Source organism: Empidonax traillii, unplaced genomic scaffold (assembly GCF_003031625.1).
Source record: "Empidonax traillii isolate 1590-97213 ecotype Southwest subspecies unplaced genomic scaffold, ASM303162v1 scaffold349:size579689, whole genome shotgun sequence".
NCBI lineage: Eukaryota > Metazoa > Chordata > Aves > Passeriformes > Tyrannidae > Empidonax > Empidonax traillii.
The window spans coordinates 62,464-82,532 of record NW_020955542.1 but is presented as its reverse complement, the minus strand read 5'-3'; the positions used below and the strand labels follow the sequence as shown (position 1 = coordinate 82,532).

The window sequence follows — 20,069 nt, the reverse complement described above, 5'->3', positions numbered from 1 at the left end:
AGCAAACATTTCCACTAGACCAGCTTGCATCCAACACTTCCAGGGAGGGGCCATCCACAGCTTCTCTGGGTAACCTATTCCAGTGCCTCACCACCCCCAGAGTAAAGAATTTCTTCCTAATATCTAATCTAGATCTATCCTCTTTAAATTCAAAGCCACTCCCACTTGTCGTATCACTACATGCTTTTGTAAAAAGTCCCTCTCCAGTCTTCCTGTAGCCCTTGCTACAAGGTCTTCCCAGAGCCTTCTCTTCTCCGGGCTGAACAGCCAAGACTCTCTCAGCCTGTCTTCGCAGGAGAGGCGCTCCAGCCCTCTGATCATCTTCGTGGCCTCCTCTGGACCGTATACATAGACGTATACACGTCCATAGGCACACGCTGTGGGTGTATCTGAAGCCGCTCTGGGTTCTCAGCTTGCACCGCCGCCACCGGGCTCTTTAAGCAGCGCCGTCCCCGCCCGCAGCCGGGAACTCTCCCGGCCCGCCCCGGTCGCCCTTCGCCCGGGGCAGAGCGGGCAGCGCTGGCAGCCGGCGGGGATGGAGGCTCTGTGGGCGGCCGGGGGGCTCCTGCTGGCCCTCTGTCTCCTGGCCTTTGTCCTGTACTGCTGCTACGTGAAGTACATCCACGCCAAGTACGACCACATCCCCGGCGCCCCGCGGGAGAGGTAAGGGGCCGGCGGGGCGGGGCGAGGAGATGGCGGCCCGGGCGGGCGTCTCTCCTGGGCGCTCTCCGCCGCCGGCTCCAGCCCCGGCCGCCGGGCTGCAGCCGTGAGGAAACGTCAGAGCAGGAAATAAACAAATAAACCCCTCAGCCGGTGTCCTTGGGCCGGGCTGGGCCGGGCCTGGCGAGTGTGGGCGAGGGGTGAGCAGGCTGGGCACAGCGCTCCTGTGTGCCCGCTCCCCGGGAACGGCTGGCACCGCCCGGCATCGCCGGGGATCCCGCCTGCCTGGCCGGGGCTGGATGCCCTGCATCTCCCGGGTGGCCACAGCGGCACGAAGGAGCCGTTCGGAGCCGCCCACCCGAGCTGTGCGTTCGCTCAGGATAGGACAGAGGGACCTGACGGCAGCACCAGCCGCGCAGTGCGGGAGGAGCTCCCTGCGCTGGACCAGCACAGCCAGCCCTGCTACACTGCTCCAGCGGGCGCAGTGACACTAACTCCACCAGGCACCTTCCGTGCTCTCCCTCGTGAGCCGGGTGTTTGGTTTCTGCCATCAATAAATAAAAATGTCATAAGTGATAAAGGATGGTGAGAAAGGTGCCAGCAAGGCATTGGCAACAGTGTCACAAGGAGACAGTTCTTACAGGAGTGCGTGAGCTTCCTGTTCAGCCTCACCTGTGGGTGCACATGCCCTCCTTAACATGCCCCAGGAAGAGACAATGCACCAACACTGTCTTACACAAACAACCTACAGGGACACCAAGCTTGGCTGCCCAGCTCCAAACTTAAGCCTACTTGTGTAATCAGGGTCAGATACTGAGATTAGAGAGAGGCTGGACCTTGTCATACCTGAGCTTGCTTGTCCATAAGTTCATTTTGAGGTGTGGAGTAACACCATAGAGTAATGGCAGCTTGAGGAACCCTGTGGCCGCTTTTCTGTCCCTTCCTCAGGGTTTGAGGCTTGATATTAGTCAATCAGCATAGGATCCTTCCCAGAAAGGTTTCTAGCTGTGGTTTGTCTAAGTGGAGGCTTGTATGTCATGTGAGCCCACAGCACTTGATGGCTTTTCAAAAGTACAAATTGCCAGGTACAATCCAAAACTCCCACGTCAGTACCTGTTGCACAAACAATTCCACTCCTAAATGTCCAAGGTAAGAAAAATCAAATACCTCCAGCTCTGAAAAGTAATTTATAAAAAAAAAAAGTAATAAAAGGTAAAACCAGATGCTGTGTGTGTTGATGGTGGTGGTCTCCCCAGTACAAGAAAGACATTGACAAACTGAGGCAAGTCCAGTGCAGGCAGCTGGGCTGGCTTTCGGCAGAGAAGCAGCTGCTGAAGGGCAGAGGGAATCCAATGGCTGTTTTCTGGGCAATGGCACAAATTGTCTTTTGGCCATTGAGGTGTAAGGCGAAACACCTTCATCATGAGGGTGCTCAAAAGCTGGTGCATATGGCTGGGTGAAGCCCTGAGCTCTGATGCTGACTGGCCTGGAGGGAGGGACTGGGCTGGTGGCCTCCAGAGGTCCTTGCCAACCCCAATTACTTTGAAATGGGAACAATTCAAATCTAAATACTTCTCATCTGATACTGTATCTGGAAAACTGGAGAAGAGCAGCACCAGAAGCAAAGGCTGGCTTGTGTCCAGCTTGCTGCCTACCAGATGTGCTCCCCAGCCAATCAGTCCACAGCCTATATCCTTTCTAGGCTTTTTTCTGACTGAGAAGCATGACTTTCCCCTTTCCCTTGGCTCTTTCCCTTTGATAAAAGCTTAAGGAAGCCTTATTTTAGGATGAAGTACAACAGGATCTTATCAAAGCCTTGTCCAAAGTCTTATGGCTGCCTGATGACAAGATTACATTAATGCTCTTGATTTCCTGGGCCCATTTATTTTATCAGAACTAGCACAGCGCATCTCTCAAGGAAAATTGTATAGGACAGACTGGAAAAGTGAGTCCCAGGGGTCATAGTGGCTTTGTTTTGGTTTTTTTTCTGCATGAATGATTCACCTGTTAAGAGGAGGTTGTCTCTTCAAAAGTTGGCTTGATATTAAGGGTTGAATAACAAGAAATAGGAAAAAGGGACTTCTTTGAAAATATAAGTTTTCAGTTGATAGTTTCAGGTAGTTATATATCCCAAACCAAACCCACACTTAATCTTTTTCCTGACATGCAGTAAGTAACTGGGACTTCTTAGTAGTGGATAAATGTTTTAGGCCTGTTGTAACACCAGATTTAACTGGGTGATGGGAGAGGGGATGAAAAATATCTCTGAGGATTTATGTGTCACACAAGAGGAGCCGAGTGGGACCTTGTTTCCTGCTCTGCAGATAGAGCAGTTTCCAGAGCTTTAGCTAACAAAGGAGTTGCGTTGTATTTGGGACTTTCACATCTTTTTGGAGTCCAGTTACAATGGAGGACTCAAACAAGTGGAGGATTAAAAGTTTCTGTAGATGTTGGGTATCTTTGTTGAGTCCTTATTATTTTATGTGTTTCCCAGTTCCAACAGTAATAAAATAAGAGCCTGTATGTCCCCTCTAGTTTATTTATACCAAAAAGGATGATGGCATGGCTCTGTGTCTCTCAAATGGAAAACAGATCTTGAGTGCAGCTTGCTTCGTTTAGAGAGGAGCTTGGCCAAATTTTCCTTCAGATTTACGCAAAACCTGTGGAAATTCACTGCTCTCAGTTGAAGGAAGGAGTTGATCTCTAGCTTTTTAATTCAGCTATTGTATTTGAAGAATTAACCTTTTGTGTTAATGTCTTCAGTTTCCATATTAACCAGTGATTATCCTTCCAGGTCCTCTTTTTTTTCCCCAGCATTTGAATGGCATGATTCCTAATTTTCCTTAACAGAACTCCACTGACAAAACTGAAGTTACTTTTAGAGCTGAGCACATATTGAAGAATATTTAATGCAAATGTGTGTTTCATGTACAGAAACATAATAGTTGCAGTCAAGATTCAGTCAGCTAGGCAAAGGGCAAAGCAGTTCATGTGGGGCTCTCACCCAGACCCAAACATCTTCTATAGTATAGCACCAAAACAGACCTCATTCTTCATCTCTGCACTGGTTTTCCTGGCTATGTGCATGCACCAGCCTGACTTTAGTCCCCAGCTTACCAGTGTGATGAGGGCTGCTCGCTGGCATACCTTGGAGTTATTTTCATCTTTCCTTACAAGTGAAACCTGAGCAACACTCACTGAGCAACAAGGATTGCAGTCCATATAAAACACCATGTTGGCATCCTTGTGACCCTCTTAATCTTCATATTCTGCAGCTTTTTATTTGGACACCTTCCAGTCTTATGGAGAATGATGAAGAAACAGGAGTTTGTTCATGATCTCTTCCTGCAGTGGTAAGTTGAGACACATTAATAGCATTGAATGGGGTAGCCCGTAGAACAAGTGGGGAAATCAAGGCATGGAGACCCTGAATTATGTAACTGGCATCATTCAGAAGGCCAGTAGAGGGGCCAGAGAGAGAACATTGATCTTTCAGGTCAGATAGATATTAGAAAAAATTTTTGCACTGCATGGGTGGTTAGGCACCGGAATAAGTTGCTCAGGGAGGTGGTGGAGTAACTGTCTCTGGAAGTGTTCAAGAGGCATTTGGAGGTGGCACTTGGGGATGTGGCTTAGGGGTGACTGTGGTGGTGCTGGGTTGGCTGTTGAACTAGATAGTGTTGAAGGTCCCTTCCAAACTTGATGACTCTGATTCTCCTGATGTCTTTAGACTGCAGTATTTCCCACCGTATTGTGCTCTGGTCCTTTGAGGTTATTAGATCTGAACTGTTACATGTTAGTTGGTTGTACCATGATTCTCTTTTTTTTAATCTTCTCTTCTTACAGGGCAGAGAAATACGGACCTATTGTACGACTTAATGCCTTTCACAGAGTCACAGTAATGGTTTTGAGTCCTGAAGGAGTGAAGGTACTCAAAAAATAAAGTCACATCAGCAGTGGGGATCAGCCCCTCCCTCCATAAGGAGAGAGCTGGTGCCTGATGTTCAGGGCAGCACAAAGCAACCAGTCTGTGCTTGGCTCTGGTAGGGTTAGGAGGATGAGGTGTTCTGCTCTCTGGGCTGTCCTATTTTATTTTCTTCCTTGATCGGTTAATTTACTTTGTCATATTTATTTAAGCAGCACATATAGCAAACACCCACCATTTCTGAAAAGTAGGCCCTCTTTGAGAGCTTAATATCTCAAATGAATGAGGCACAATGTAGTGGTTTTGAATCTAGGCCTTCCTTGGTGATCAGGTTGTAACCAAGGAACCAAGGTCATGTTCCCAGTATTCCATACAATTTTACGTAAGCAAGAGTATAAATAAGGAGAGAGAGGAAGCTCTCGCTCTCTTTCTTCCGGCGGACCTAAGGTGGAGGTAGCTCTGCTGTCGCTCTGCCCGGGTGAGGGAGTGAGGTCTGGTGCGTCTGGTTGGCCTTGAGAGGCGGACAGTGCTGTGGTAGCTGTGTGGGGTGGCTCGCTTCCTCTCGAGGGGAGTATTTAACTTTTTATCCCTTTTTGTCCTTTTTCCCTTTTCCCTTTCCCTTCCCTTCCCTTTCCCTTTTGGGGAGTTCCCTTTTGTAGTGTGTATATAGTTTTCTTTATATATATATATATATATATATAAATTTAAAATTCATACGGTTTGGGTTCTTTTGGGTTTTTTTTTCCCGGTCGGCTGGGAGAAAGTGAAAGGGAGGGGGAAGGTTTTGTCCCCGGGGTCCAGGGACTTGGCTGGGAGCCAAGTCCAACCTGGGACACACAAGAGACTGAATTTCTTTCTCTAAATCTTTGCAATTACCAGAGAGTGAGATTTCAGGTCATTGGGCAAAAAAGTGCTAGAGGCATGGAAAACAAGCTCGTAGCATGGGAACTGGGGAATCAGGGCACACCAAATAATTCATCTACTCCTCAGACTATTGCTACAGAAGGAACATAGTAAATGTGTGAGTTAAATTTTATGTTTTGTCTGGGAAACAGACTGCACTCAGTATTTACTGACCTGAGATTCAATTTTAGGAGTTCTTGATGTCACCACAGTACCCAAAGGATCGGCTGGTGTACGATCGTATCTTCGGCCTATTTGGTGAGAGGTAGGCAAAACCCATCTGAAGCCATTGTGATCTGTAAATAAGTGCAAGACTAATAACACCACAGGTGAACACTTATTCTGACTCAGACCTTACTGTGGGAATTCATGTCTAATTCCAGGCATACGTAAGCAGCATATACCTATTAAATTTTGTGTCAAGTCAAATGTCTTCCCAGTCAGGGACCAGGATATGTTGGATTTTGTTTTACCTTTATGATATGCATTTTTTTCCCTCCTGGGCATGTTCAGTTAGTCTCAGAATGGTCTGCTCAAGACCATCATCAAATTTCTCACTTAGATTTTAGAGCACTGGGTTAGTCCTTGATGGATGGGAGTTTGCAGCTCCTAAATTCAATCACAAAAAAGGGGATTTCTTTGCTAGGCTGAAGCTTTTAAAAATATAGTAATCCAGTTGTTATAGTAATTCTTTGTATAACAGTTATAATGAACCAGCATCTTATTGAACTCAGCAGTCCACACCTACCTATCAAAACATATTTGTGGTTCACTTGTTCACAGTCATGCAATGATTGCAGTACTCGAAGTATCGCAGTGCTCCTTACACATGGGCAAAATAGAAGAAAGTAGATGTTAAAAACTTATCTTTGTGACTACATGGGGTTCAGCTGACTCCCCTCCTGAAAACTGTTCCTTCCCTTGTTTTTCTACATGCTAGGTTTCTGGGGAATGGCTTGGTGACTGTTTGCAACCATGAACATTGGCACAAGCAGCGGAGGATAATGGATCCAGCTTTCAGCCGAAAGTAAGGCAAATATTTCTGGGATGAGTTAGCTGTTATTTCTACTGCATTTTCACAATTCTCCCTGTCATTATTTGATATTTAGAGGGGAAAAAAAAGACATTTAGTGCATAAATTACATTTTACTTAGAGTCTAGGACACCATTTCTATACCAAGTATAATTTGACCAGACTTCCCATGGAACACTGGCTATGACTGAAAGGTCCCAAGGTTGTATATCTAGGAGTGTGGTTATGGCTGTCTTATCGTATTAGAAAAGGTAAGGCAGATGGTTGGTCTGGCTTCCCTGTGTGTGCCTCGATGCACTGCATGTAGGGTCCAAAGATAAAGTCCGCATACTTTGCTTCAGTGTGCACAAGCCACAGCCCTTTGCCATGACAGACATTAGTTTTATAGCAGGGCAGAGCAGGGCTGCTGTAAAAAGAATGTAGCTTATTATGTTTGTTTGGTTTTTAAAGTATTAAGGCAAGTTGATTATAAATTTAAAAAATTACAATTTTCTATGGAAAATAATGAAAGTTACTTTGCCTGAGCAAAAATGTCCTCTCCAGAACCCCCACTGCTCACCTTTATTGATTGTTCAGCTACCTGATTGGTCTGATGGAAACTTTTAATGAAAAAGCAGAGGAGCTGATGGAGAAGCTAGAGGAAATGGCAGATGGGAAGAAGGAGTTTAGCATGCTGTCGATGATGTGCCGGGTGACGATGGATATCATTGCAAAGGTACCAGCTGTCGCTTTCTTGTTTCCTCTGCAACTGCCAGGAAGGAAGGGATATAATATGTATTGGCAGCAGGATGGGATCAGGAGCTGGAGCCAGGGAAAAAGACCTTCACCCACCAGTGCCAGAAGAGATGAAGAACTAATTATGCCACTTCTGTTTGGGCTGAGCCATGGGAAGGGGCAGATAGGAAAGGGTGTGCACAGCCTAGGTGTGGCCTGCAGGATGGGGACTGCCTCATGCTGGCTTTTCCCTTCTCTATGCAAAACAGTTTGGGATGAATGGATAGTAATAGTAAATTATGAATCCCCCCAAATAAGGAGGAAGCATAACATAGATATTGACCTCCCCTCACAGTCTCCTGCAGGGCAGGAGATAGCCTGAGATATTTTTAGGGAAAAAGGTGATGGTATGAGGTTATCCTGCTCTTTCACCCCAGCCCCAGGGAGCTACGAGGGTGCAGCAAGTTGCCTTTTTCTCTCCTGCTCCTCAGGCAGCCTTTGGCTTGGAATTAAATGCAGTGAGTGATGACCAGACGCCTTTACCACATGCTGTGACCATGGTTTTGGAGGGACTGACCAAGTCACGGATCCCCCTCATACAGGTCTGTACACTCCTCATTTCTGTCCTCTCTCCTCACATTCAGCCGGAGCCTCTGCTCCTGCCTGAGTTAGTGGGAGGGAGCTGTGCAAGGTCCATGTATGATGGGGAAAGAGTCATCTGTAGATCTTTTTCTCCAATGTGCATCAAGATAAAATTCATTAATGCTATAAAACACTTGCAGAATTAATGTTAACGTTTAATGCTTCCTTTCTGTCTTCTCTTCCCCCCTGCATGTGCCTCCTTTTCATATGGTTTTGCACTTTCAGACCCATTAAAAATTGAGATTTTTGCCCTTTGTCCAAGCAGGATGGCAGTCCTCACTCAAAGTGGAAGAAATTTGAACATTCTTGCCATAAAAAAATTATGTTTTCAACTCAAATTCATCTACTAAGAAATTATGGACGTAATATGAAATATTTAAGTTAAAAATCATTCTAGTGTCTCATGAAAGTTGTAGTTCAGGCTTTTAGAGCTCCTGTTTTCATTTTTGCGGTGAGATTCTGTATTGCATGCTACAGTCTCTTTCCGTGGAAAAGTGAGGAATTTTGCTCACAGTGCCCAAAACATCAGCTCTAACAAGACAGGACATCAGCATGCACAGATTGAAATATTTCTCATTTCAGCCCAAACCCTTCATCCTGGGAGCAATCACTTTGTTCCATAGAGAGCAGACATTTTTGTGACAAGTGTCATTTAGCAGAAAACAAGGTGGTCCCTTGTAAAATAACACTGAAATTATTTTTTACCAGCAAAAGGAATAAAATGACTCAAGAAATTCTGTATTCAGTACATGCCAGGGAAACAGAAGTTTGTAAAGGAGGTCAGGGAGAGTGTGAGGCTGCTGCGGCGTGTGGGGAAGGAGTGCATTGACCAGAGGAGAGAAGCTCTTCAGAATGGGAAGGAAGCCACGTTGGATATTCTTACACAGATACTGAAAGGAGATGGTAAGGGACATGTTGCTGTTTGAGTGAATTTCTCTGTGGTGTGTTTTGCCATGAGATTTGGGGAGGATTGCTTTGGGAATCTGAACTTTGATCCTCCTTTAAAGGCTTTTTCACAGTGAAGGTAATAGAGGTTGCTTTGAAAATCCCGTTTTGTTGTGTTGGATCAAATTTTGGTCACAAGCCACCACTGAAACACCCACTGAGCATCCCCTCTCAATGCCACCTCACCCAATATGTGCCAAACAGGGCAGAGCATTCTGGCTGGTCCAGTGGAGGCATTTTCTAATCCTGTTTGCTTTTCTATCTTCACAGCTCTGGAGGAAACTAGAGATGATGAAAACATTCTGGATAATGTTATCACTTTCTTTGTTGCAGGTTGGTAGCTATTTTTATGCTTGGATATGTCATGTGGGAAGCTGTACTCATTCTTGGGTCATGATTAACACCCTTGTTAATCATGATTAACATCATCTTTAACATCATCACTCCACATAGTGATGGTGTATCCAGGAGTCTCTTGGTTGGAAGACAGCAGTATTTACACTGGCATAGGACCAGCTGGGCGAGGTCTGAAGAGAACTTTCAATTTTCTCAAAGACAAATCATAGGTTATCCTCTTCCAGTCATATTGACATAGCAAATAATGCCAGGCTTCCCACTCTGGTTCCCAACCTCTGCCAACTGAGCTGAAAGGCTGTTCCTTGCAGGGTTGTGGTCCTTCCTCCCAGGTCCTGCCAAACCCCGCTGAAAGCATCTTTAACGTATTCCACATATCTTCATGTCACCTCACCCACATGATTAAATGCCATTCTTGCTCGAAGAACATTAGCCAGTGCTTGGTAGGAGAAGGCACTGTCAAGCCTATCAGAAAAAACGTGGGCCAATTTAATACATGAGATAAAAATCATCCTGCAGGTCAATAGGATTTAAGTTCCTAAGAAGGTGAAGTCAAAATGCTGTTCTTTTGCAAGAGAGACATTACATATATATATATATAATATAATATATTATATATATATATATATATATTATATCACTGGTCCTCCTGTTAGGGATCTCATAACCAGTAGGTGCTGCATGCAACCAGTGCAGCTTTGAGCTGAGCAAGATGGGTCATATCTTTACCATCTCTGTCCTGTACTTGTCATTCTTGAAAGCTCTTTACGTAGACTTTACACCCCTTTTAGTATTTCCTTTAATTTGTAGAATATTGAAATAAAATATTTGAGGTCCAACGTTTAAAGTTTCCTGTTCACAATCACCTAGTACACCATCTTTGTGTCATGTTATTATTTCACGCTAACCTTTAAACTGATTTTTGGTGTCATTAGGGCATGAAACCACTGCCAATCAGATGACATTTACAGTAATGGCACTGGGTCAGCATCCTGAAATACTGGAAAGGTACGTGCGCTCCAATTTGAAAACCCAGCTTGCTGTTAATTTCAAGGTGGACTTAATTATAAGGATTATTAAAAAGATAGGATCAATTCCCAATAAGTTATAGTCTCCCTTCCAAAATAAACAGTTTCATAGTCCCAGTATATCTAAAATGTAAAAAAAAAAAAGTGTAAGATGGAGTATTTCACTTTTATCTAGGTGATTTTTTTTCAAAGCCTTTATACATACTGGTTCTGAATCCCACCTAGTTCAGCTGCCCTGTGTGCACATTACTTCATCCTGATAAGAAGTACGAGTTCGGGAAGCCTGCTTGGGAGTTGGTAGGCATTTTGCCTGAGGATGGGTGTCTAAGTCCAACTCGGTGTCTGAAAAGTAAAAAATGTGATTTGTTAACTTGTCTAGCAAGATATGGGCATCTGCAGCTAACATTTTTTAATTTAACTTCAGGGTTCAGGCTGAAGTGGATGATGTTCTTGGTGCCAAGAGAGACATTGACTATGAGGATCTTGGCAAACTCACCTACTTATCACAGGTACTGTAGGAGTGAGGTAAGATACCAGTCAGAGCTGTTTGGTAGCACCTCTGGCAAGTCATGGAGGAGCCCGACACTTTTAAGATTTTAAAAACAATACAGATATTTTATCCTGATAATGTTGTCCCCAAAGGGTCAGCAAGCAGGTGCCATAAGACATTTGCAGCAGCCTAGCCTTGTTGGGAGGGATGCTCCTCAAATTTCATTGCAAAATCCCACACAATTCCTTCAATGCTTTCCTTAGTTATTACCAAACTGGGAGCTAAAGTGGAGTTGCACAATCCCTACCTGTTTAAGCTGAAACCATAGCTGTAATTTTAAGAAGGATTTGCAACTTTGAGCCGAACCTGTATGTAAATCCCACACATTTCCCTAACTCACAGCTCTATTTTTGTTTGATTATTGTTAAAGCATTTCCAGCTATGATCTCACCGAGTGCCATAAACTCATTGGGATTTGAGGACAACGAAAAATAATGGCTAGTTTCTGTAGTGACAGTTTTTCATTGTTCAATCTTGAAACCCTCTTCAGTCACTCTGAAGAGAGGGAGAGAGTTTGGTCCTAAAAGGGGTCTTGTGTATAGAAATGCTGTTTGGTAATGAACTGCAAAGCCAGGGTTTGGCTACTTGCCAGTATTTGTGTTGTGTATCCTTTTTTACAAGGTGGGGGATACCAGTAGCCCTCAGGAGAGGCTGATTCATAGTCCTGGCAGCTATTCTGCTTAGCTTGCCCTGTGATTTTAGTAGTCTGCCATGATCATTTTTCTCTTAAACTGCCCTGCTAAGGTGAGCAATAGTGTTATCATTTGCCATATCCCATCCCACAAATCACTGTGCTTTGACAGTGGATAGATTTCATAGGTATGTTTCTCAGAAGGAATAGGCAACTATGTGATTACAGAAATCAGCAGGTTTCCTTAGGCTTCTCCAAACACCATCACAATTACACCACTCCAATTAGGATGAGATATCTAAGCCTTTCAGTTTTAAGACACATCACATGAGATCCTCTCAAAGGAAACCATTTCTTTGAGATCTGTACAGCCAAAATCAGCCACCCTTGGTCAGAGCCAGTCCATCACTGGAGTATCAGAGAATATGGGACTCCTCTCCTGTCATTCAGGCAATTCTGAATCCTTTTGTCCACATCTCTTTTTCATTAGTCCACTCGTGCATGCACACTTTTAATTGCATTTTAATTGCATTTTTGGTGCAACGCTCATGTGCACCGTTAATTAGGTTTCACTTTGATGAAATAAGCCATTCTTACAGCTCACTGCCACCAAAAGAAATGGTCTTGTTCCATTTTTTCTCAACATTCCCTATTCATTTTCCTTTGCCAGGTTGTTTTTTGTCCTTTTGGTGCTCTGACCTGGCTCAGCTCCCCAAGCAGCAGAAGCAAGACAAAGGCAGGAGCAGGAGCACAGTGATGGGAGTGGGAAAGAGGTGGGAGCAACCAGCCGTCCTCATGGCAGCCAGCACCCAGAACAGCTCATCAGGGCCGGGAGACTTCACTCTTAAATACTCCCTTTGAATTTGCTTCCTAATACTTTTTCGCTTAGTTGTTGATCTGACTTGGGCTTTTAGATTTGTTCAATGCATGGGACCTCCTGTGGGTTTTGTGTCTTTTTCTCTGTATTTTACCAGTTGTAAGAAAGAACTGGGCCTGAAGGAGCTGACTTAGCCATACATTTTGCCCAAGGCAGATACGCCAGCATCTGTTTCGAAAGTCAGAATCTCCCACTTAGCCAAAGTGAAAGGCCGTAGGGAGGTAATTAATTCTATTTCTGCCTCCTGCACTGTATCAGCTAAGTGACCTTTTGTGCTTCTTTCTGACACAGGTTCTGAAGGAGTCGCTGCGGCTGTACCCGCCCGTCGCAGGGACCGTGCGCAGGCTGGAGAAGGAGCGTGTCATCAACGGCATCAGAATTCCTGCCAACACGACACTCGTTGTGAGTCCCATCCACCATCAGCAGCTGCGAGCTGCTGCAGCTCATCCAAATGTAATGGATCTCTGGATCAGAGGGCCAGAGTCTTCCCTGGGCATTTTCCTACTGGCCTCTCTAAAATCTTGAGCAAAACTGGGGTATGAATTGGGACTCTCAGTTGGGACTGGGAAGTGGAAGGCAATTATGGTTTTGTACCTTTGACAGCAAAGAAGCATTTTCAATGTGCTGCTCTTGACTAAAACAGGTAAACTCTTTCTTGACAGTTCAGCACCTACATAATGGGAAGACTGGAAAGGTTTTTCAAGGATCCATATACTTTCAATCCAGACCGATTCAGCAAAGATGCACCTAAGTGAGTTTCATTTTACTCCCAGGTTGTTAAATATTTAATAAGGATCCAGTAGAGGAAGATATTTTAAGGGGTGGAAAAAATGAATAAAACTATTTTTCCATTCCAGCATGAGTAAGTCTAAATCATCCAAATGCAAATAGAGAACAATGATGTGCAGCTTTTGTTAAAAAATTCTTTAGACCACATGATACCTTGCAAAAAAAGACCAATACTATTGTTATTTAATGTTTATGTTGAGATCACAGCTTTGGGACAAAACCACATTGAATATTTGCATTAGGGCAATGCAGACATTTAATGTCTGACATCCCTGGCCCCAGGATGCTTGAAGTGTCTCCATATTAGAGAAGGGAGAAGGGGCTGAGGGACAGAAGATGCTGTTCAACCATGTGGGAGGCAGCCTAAGGCTGGTCAGTGGTCAGGAGTGCAGTAGGAGGTATCAGTGACTAAACAGTTAGATACAGAGATCAGCAGCTACTTCACAAGTCAGGAGTTTTGCTTTAGCCTAGAGTTAGTCTGGTCTCCTGAACCAAACGCCCCCTCACTCACATGGCTCAGAGCTGCCCAAAGGAGCAATAATTGCGTGGATCATTACATCCTCATGACAGGCTGGAAGAGCATTTGGAGTGTGCTTGACATTCAGCTTTGAAATAATGTTGGCATACATCAAAACAGCTCTGTGAATTGAATCTTGTAGTAAGCAGAGATCTCACAGAAACATGCTGCAGAGCTGTATTGCTGCTCTGAAGCAAAACGAGGTAATTTGGAGACTTATAAGAAGTCAGATAGGTGAGGTGACATTTAGACCATTTCCTTACTGTTGTGATGAAATATTTGCTTGTTTCCTTACAATCAAGTTGTCAGAGTGACAATTTCAAACATTTTTCTTTGCAGGCCATATTATTGCTATTTTCCATTCTCTCTGGGATCCCGATCCTGCATCGGGCAGGTGTTTTCACAGGTAAGCAGAGGCCTGGAACAACACTTCCATAGCAAGCACTGGGCCAGCTCAGGGTGTGCTGACCATGGCTGGTGGTAGGGGACCAAAGACCACACTGAGGGTGCACTGACCCCCTTCTCTCTAGAGGGAAGGTCGCCCCCATGCCCATGATGGATGTCTCTCAAATGCTGTCACATGAGCACACATCCATGTGCCAAACTGGTCCCACATCACCAGTGTGCACATGCAGGTGTCTGCAGGGGAGGAGCAGCAAGCAGGCTGCACTCCCTCTGAACTGTCCTGGGTCAACCTGCTTGAATCCAAACCCCTTGATGGGGTCAACATCCCCTTGGCCAGCCAAGGTCAAACACACAGGGGATGCGCAGGGGTTCTTGGGGACCATCCCGTGGCTGCCACTGACAGAATCAAGGCAGGGAAAATGTCAGGTGGCAGAAAGACACAAGGCAGAACTGGCACAGAGAAGGTGAGGAGGGGGCTACATGGATGGAAGGAACAATTTAATGATGTATATGAGCATAGCAGTGAGCATTTCAAGACAGCAGGAGTCCAGCTCTTTGGGTCTGTTCTGTGAGTTGATCTAAGCATCAGTGCTCAGTCTTTAGTGCTTTAGTTTTTACAGCCTGATTTCCCAAATTGGGTTACTGCATAAACACAAGGACTGATCCTAGTGCCTGTCAGTAGTCTTCAAATCCATGAAGTCCCAGGACTTCCCAGTTCCTGTCCAAACTCAGCTGGCTGCATTCAACTTTTAAATCTCTATATTGACAAAGCAGTATAACATCATACACTGACTTTAAGCAGCTGCAGTCCAAGCTCTGTTTGCTGTCACTGACAATGAATTTGCTTTTGTTCTTAACAGATGGAGGCAAAAGTGGTGATGGCAAAACTGCTGCAGAGGTTTGAATTCCAGCTGGTACCAGGGCAGAGTTTTAAACTCTTGGAGGCTGGAACCTTTAAGCCACTAGATGGAGTAATGTGTAAATTAAAGCCAAGGAGCTCTGCGAGAAGCTGCTAGGCGTGACTACTCGAGAGGAGCATGACATGCTACTGTTAGTGTTTCTTCTGATTTTGAAGATCTTGAACCTAATCAAAGTTTCAATTTTGCAGTCCCCTTTAGAGTATTACTAGACTGAAATTATTCCTAGCCTTTCTCATAATTTACTGAAGAAAACCCTTGGAGAGTCACTCCAGTGTATATTTTCAATCTGGAAGCATATCTGGAATTGCCAAGGTTATAATTTTCCTGGGGGCTATTTAATTCTGACCAGACTTGGAAAAGAACATCCTTTCATTGCAGTATCCCTGGAAGTCCACACAAATCTACACTGAAATCCCAGCTCGTAGTTTTCACTAAGTTTACTTTCAACACAACATGGTCTAAAGTAAGCTCTTGTTTGGGAAGTTTCCTACGTACACAATGACATCAGAAAGGAGTGAAGCACAAATTTGGGTTGAACTTAAGAAGAGATGCTTGGAGATAGTCTTTTGTCAAAGCAATTTTTCCATCCCTGCCCTAAACAAGAAGAACAACTGATAGGAACAATCTGAAAAAAAATACCAGTCTGAGGCCACTGCTTCCCCCTGTTGCTCCTGCCTCGTTTTTATTCAGTCTCTTCCACTTTTCTTCTGATAATATGCAAAGTGTAGATTGCCAGTCTGCACTGTAGAAAGGGGCTCTCCTGCTTCTTCCTACCCCTCCACACAGCCTGTGTTCATTCTTTTAAGACAGTGTTCTTTGGTCAGGGGAGTTTTGCTGCATTTATTTTAAACGGGATCATTTCCCCATCTGCCTTAGCACAAAGCTACAGTAACACTTGGACCAGATGGTCTAGTAGGTACGGCCAGTTTGGAAATAAGTGCCTGAGCTAAATGCTGCTTAAAGTGGTGTTGCCACTGAAGAAATGTGTCTGCAGTTTGAGCCAGAGACTGGAGAAGGTTCTGCACTCCCTTCTTCCAGAGATGTGCCCAAATTGCTCGCTGCATGTTAGGCTTGCAGCTGGGCTCTGCTAGGGAAAAAAACTACCATATGAAAACACTGTCTTCAGAATATATGTAGATACCTAATAGGAGTTTAGGCCTTCTCTATTATGAAATACAGAGAATTAAAGAAATTTGATGCAGACACTGTTATTTCTTACCTTTCTGAATTAAAAGAGCAAAAATACAGTCTGTATACTGTCAAGTTCCCGTGGTGGTTTCCATACCATAAGAGTGACATCCCAGAACTTTCCCTGACTGATTCTGTTGTGCACAGTCTCATTCGGTGCAGTAATGGAATAGCAGACCCAGAAGGTTGATGTTGCTTTTGATAATATAATCGACATCGTACAGTGTACAAATATGACTTACACCCAGGAGTACCGATACCTGTATTGCAAGGAGAGGTTTAGTCTACCTATCAGTAAAATAGCTTTTCAAAACCTTGAGATCTGCTTTACATCCTTGTAGACATTAATATAATCTCAATGGGAAAACTAAGGACTCTCCAGCTGAATGTGTGTTCCCAGGAGCTGATGCAATAGGAACCAGGATGCTCCATGCCAGTCAGGCTGGATGTGTTGGTGGCATAACAAAATGCTGAATCCTGAGAACATGTCAAACAGAGAGAAGTATCTTACTGTTGTGGGGAGTGATGGGGGAAGCTGTGACAGGGAGTGGCCTTTGCTGTGAACAGCACACAGCTTGACAGATCCTGGCTAATTGTGCTGTGGGAATGCAGGATGCCACCACACCAGGGCTCCGCTCTGCTGCTTATGAGTGAGGTCAGACACGTTAGTTACACAAAGACGTATTCCCTTCTGTTACCTCTGCAATGGGGTGAGGCACCTCCAAGAAGGGCTCAAGGAGAGTGTTAGCATGTTAAAACCCTGCAGTGAGTTCCATCAGCCCTCATCTAAGACCAGAGTTTCCTGACTGTTTTGTGTTTACCCTCCTCAGAGGATACTCTTCTTGCAAGACCAAATTTCTACCCAGCTCTCCAGGGACCACTGGCACAGGCCTTTCTCCTTTTTCTACACCCAAGAGCCCTTGCCAGACTGTCACCTGTCAGGCTGATCACCTCCCAGCAGATGGCAAGTGCTCATTGCCGATGCACCCAAGAGCAGCAGCGCTCCTCAGCCTTGACAACTCTTTCTCTTAAGAGGCAGGCTGTCCTGGCTCCTCCAAGATACCTGCCCGCAGGAGGAGATGGTGGCCTGTGATGTGCAAATGCCCTGCATTGTTCTCGGGGTTTCATCCTGCACCTCTAGCCAGGAGGTAATCCCTTGTCTGACTAAAAGAAAAAAGGAGCAGGTTCAGGAAAGCAGCTTCCCGGTGCCCTCTATGCCAACTGGGTGCCAGCATAGGCTTTGCCAAACCCTGTTGAGAAACCTCAGACCAGAAGTGCCTCAGGAGGCACAGCTGTGCATGCCATGGGCTATAAAAACACCTGGGAGCTGCAGCTTTCTTGGACACCACAGAAAAGGACAGTTTTTTCCTTATTCTGGGGAAGAGAGATACATTATTTCAGTTCTAGGGCAATGATTAGTGCACCAAGCCCTCGGCTGGGTTCCGGGCTGGTAAGGCAAAAAAGTAAAGCAAGTTTGTCTACCCAGTTCACTTGACAGCTGGTTGTAGGAAAGCATCATACCTGTAGCTAATTTTCTTCTTATCCTTTTCCTGCTCTTGGGCAATACAAAGAAAAACCTGGATATGGCTGGTGGGGTGATTTTTCCCTGGGTGCCTGGGTGATTTTTCCCAGGGTCCTGCACAGGCCAGTGTTGCGTGCCTGGAGGCTGGATGCAAGAAGGTTTCTCAGTTGACATGGAACTGCAAAACCAGTCTGCTCAGGATGGCTCCTGCCCCTGCACCCTGCAGGTAAGTGCCTGCCCTCCAGCAGCTCCTCTGGCTTTCACCCTGCCCCAGATGTGCACGCTGGCAGCCAGACAGAGACTGTCAGGAGACAGCCAGACGCTCAGTTGGCAGGAGTCAGGGTAACAGCTGCCCTCAAAGGTGAGGGCACTGGTGGTGACATGTATTCCCAAGAGTCTTTATTAGAGAGAGGTGTCTAAGTCTTCCTCTTGTTCTCACGTGGCTGCTGCAGATTTCTTTCATCCCTCTCCCAGACCTATAAACTCTTTGCCTCCTTCTTCTGGACTGATGCCCAGGACTTTCATGTATGTGCTCAGAGTGAAAACTTTCCCCCCAGGATTTCTTCCCAGGTTTTTTATGCTAACCCAAGTGCTTGATCTTACCCCTTCTAGATCAGTGTCATAGACAAGAAATAAGGAAACATTGGTGCCTAGACCTCTTAGGACAGGATGGAACCAGCTAGGAAAATTGTACCCAGAGGTGTCTGTCTTTCAGAAGGCAAATGCCTTTGGTGCTGGCATGGGAGAATGTGAAGCTTTCTCACCACAACTAGTCTGGAGCATAGGAGACTCCCAATTTTTCCTCTACACTTCATGTACAGACTCATACCTTTCCAGAGAGCCCAGCTAGCATTAGTGCCAGGACAGAAGCGGGAAAAATCTCATTCCAGCCCTTGCAAGAAGCCAGGAGAAGCTCAGAAGCATGGGATTCAAACACATCCATCAAAGTTATAGCCCAGCCTGGTATTTTCTGAACAGTGGACAACTTCATCTACAGCCTCCAGAGGAATGAATGTAGATAAGAAAGTGTAAGATACTGCTAGGCCTTGTGCAAGCACACAGGGTTAACCATACATGCATTTGCACTCGGTGGTGGTGTACTACGAGAGCTGCAGCAGGATGGGGTGGGATGTACTCTGTCAGGCAGGGCTCTTAGGCCTCCTCTTAATTTTCCCACAGATTGCAACATCATTTGTTCTGCTGGACCTCAGGACAAAAGAAGCACTTGAAGAATGACATTTCCTCAGTGAGGCAGTGGGTATGCTCCTTCAGAAGCAAGGGACAAGGGAGGCACCAGTGAGGTGGGGGAACCCACAAGGGGACACTGCAATCGTGACGGCATCTCAGTTGAGTAATTTTAAGGTTTCTCCACACTGCCCGTGCCACTGCTTTGGTCTGCTTTGCAGGGCACATGATGATGTTATTTGCAATTAATCTCTGCTTGTCTGCCCTGTGGTAAGGTTTGGAGGCTGCCCTCAGGTGTCACTGAAGCTGAAGATTGGGAGGCCCTTTACTCTGTTTTACTCCCTGTGAGCTCAGTTTCTTGCTGTAGACTCACAGTCTCTCAGCTGCAGGTACTGCATGTCAGGGAGGCTCAGGAGATGGAAAATAAAATGACAAAAAGAGATCAAAGCTAGCAAGCTCAGAAAACTTTCTACAGTGCCTTCCCTTCTCACATATGATCTCTGTGTGAAATGGTTGGTGGCAAGCCCTGCCCTTCTTACTGTGCCTACGTGTGCCCATGCACGGGGCCGTGAGAGGTAACAAGTATTTTTCGTCTGTCTCTGAATTGTCAGCGATGGGGATTTAAAGAAATGGGAACTACTGACTCGGGTATTTGCCCTTCAAGCCCTGAAGTGTCTCCTGGCCTTGTCCTGCTCTGCTGTCCCAGCAGGCTCTGGGTCAAAGCTATCTGCCTTCTGCTGCAGCGAGCAGCTGGACACCTCCCTGCAGGAGTTTTCTTTCTCTACGTTCAGCACTTCTTTTCTCCCTCACAGGGCCTTCAACATGCACAAGCTCTGCTCTGAACTTCTCCAATGGTTTTGTACCCACAGAACAAACCATCTTCTGATCTGCCTTCTGGTTCAGCCAGCAAAGACCCCCATAGCTCCTGAGAGTCAGACAGTGCTCAGGAGTAGGACTTCCATCTCTTCTCAAGGACTGGAACTGTTTCCCTCTCTCTCTTCAGAATACTTAGGTGACATCTATATTAACAAAGGAAATATGCTACAGACCTTTCCGTGGCACTGAGGTGGACTGGCACAGGTGGGGGTTGGGCTCTTCTCCCAGGCAACCAACAATAGGACAAGAGGACATGGGCTCAAGCTCTGCCAGGGGAGGTTTAGGTTAGATGTTAGGAAGAAATTCTTTACGGAGAGGGTAATCAGGCATTGGAACAGCCTACCCAGAGAGGTGGTGGATTCACCATCCCTGGAGGTTTTTAAGCAGAGATTGGATGTGGCCCTT

At 45.4% G+C, this 20,069-nt stretch overlaps 1 protein-coding gene across 2 annotated transcripts; it reads left to right on the top strand.

Moving 5' to 3' along the window:
* Nucleotides 1-495: 495 nt before the first annotated feature.
* Nucleotides 496-16,093, top strand: LOC114061692 (cholesterol 24-hydroxylase). 2 transcript variants are annotated; one of them, XM_027892401.1, is made up of 15 exons: nt 496-663; nt 3,936-4,013; nt 4,507-4,558; nt 5,680-5,753; nt 6,429-6,515; nt 7,098-7,236; nt 7,727-7,837; nt 8,624-8,780; nt 9,093-9,155; nt 10,112-10,184; nt 10,629-10,713; nt 12,554-12,664; nt 12,925-13,013; nt 13,908-13,974; nt 14,834-16,093. In XM_027892401.1, exons 1-15 carry the CDS (start codon nt 536-538, stop codon nt 14,987-14,989), a joined length of 1,470 nt encoding a protein of 489 aa, XP_027748202.1. In that variant the 5' UTR covers nt 496-535; the 3' UTR covers nt 14,990-16,093. The 2 variants fall into 2 exon arrangements, with proteins under 2 accessions (XP_027748202.1, XP_027748201.1); XM_027892400.1 differs by having other exon boundaries at nt 4,507-4,588.
* Nucleotides 16,094-20,069: the final 3,976 nt, after the last annotated feature.

Bases quoted from the DNA above. Each gene is read 5' to 3' on its own strand.
- LOC114061692 (XM_027892400.1), top strand. From the start codon at position 536: ATGGAGGCTCTGTGGGCGGCCGGGGGGCTCCTGCTGGCCCTCTGTCTC. The intron at 9,156-10,111 runs GTTGGTAGCTAT...TGGTGTCATTAG, and splicing joins TATCACTTTCTTTGTTGCAG to GGCATGAAACCACTGCCAAT. The intron at 10,185-10,628 runs GTACGTGCGCTC...ATTTAACTTCAG, and splicing joins CATCCTGAAATACTGGAAAG to GGTTCAGGCTGAAGTGGATG.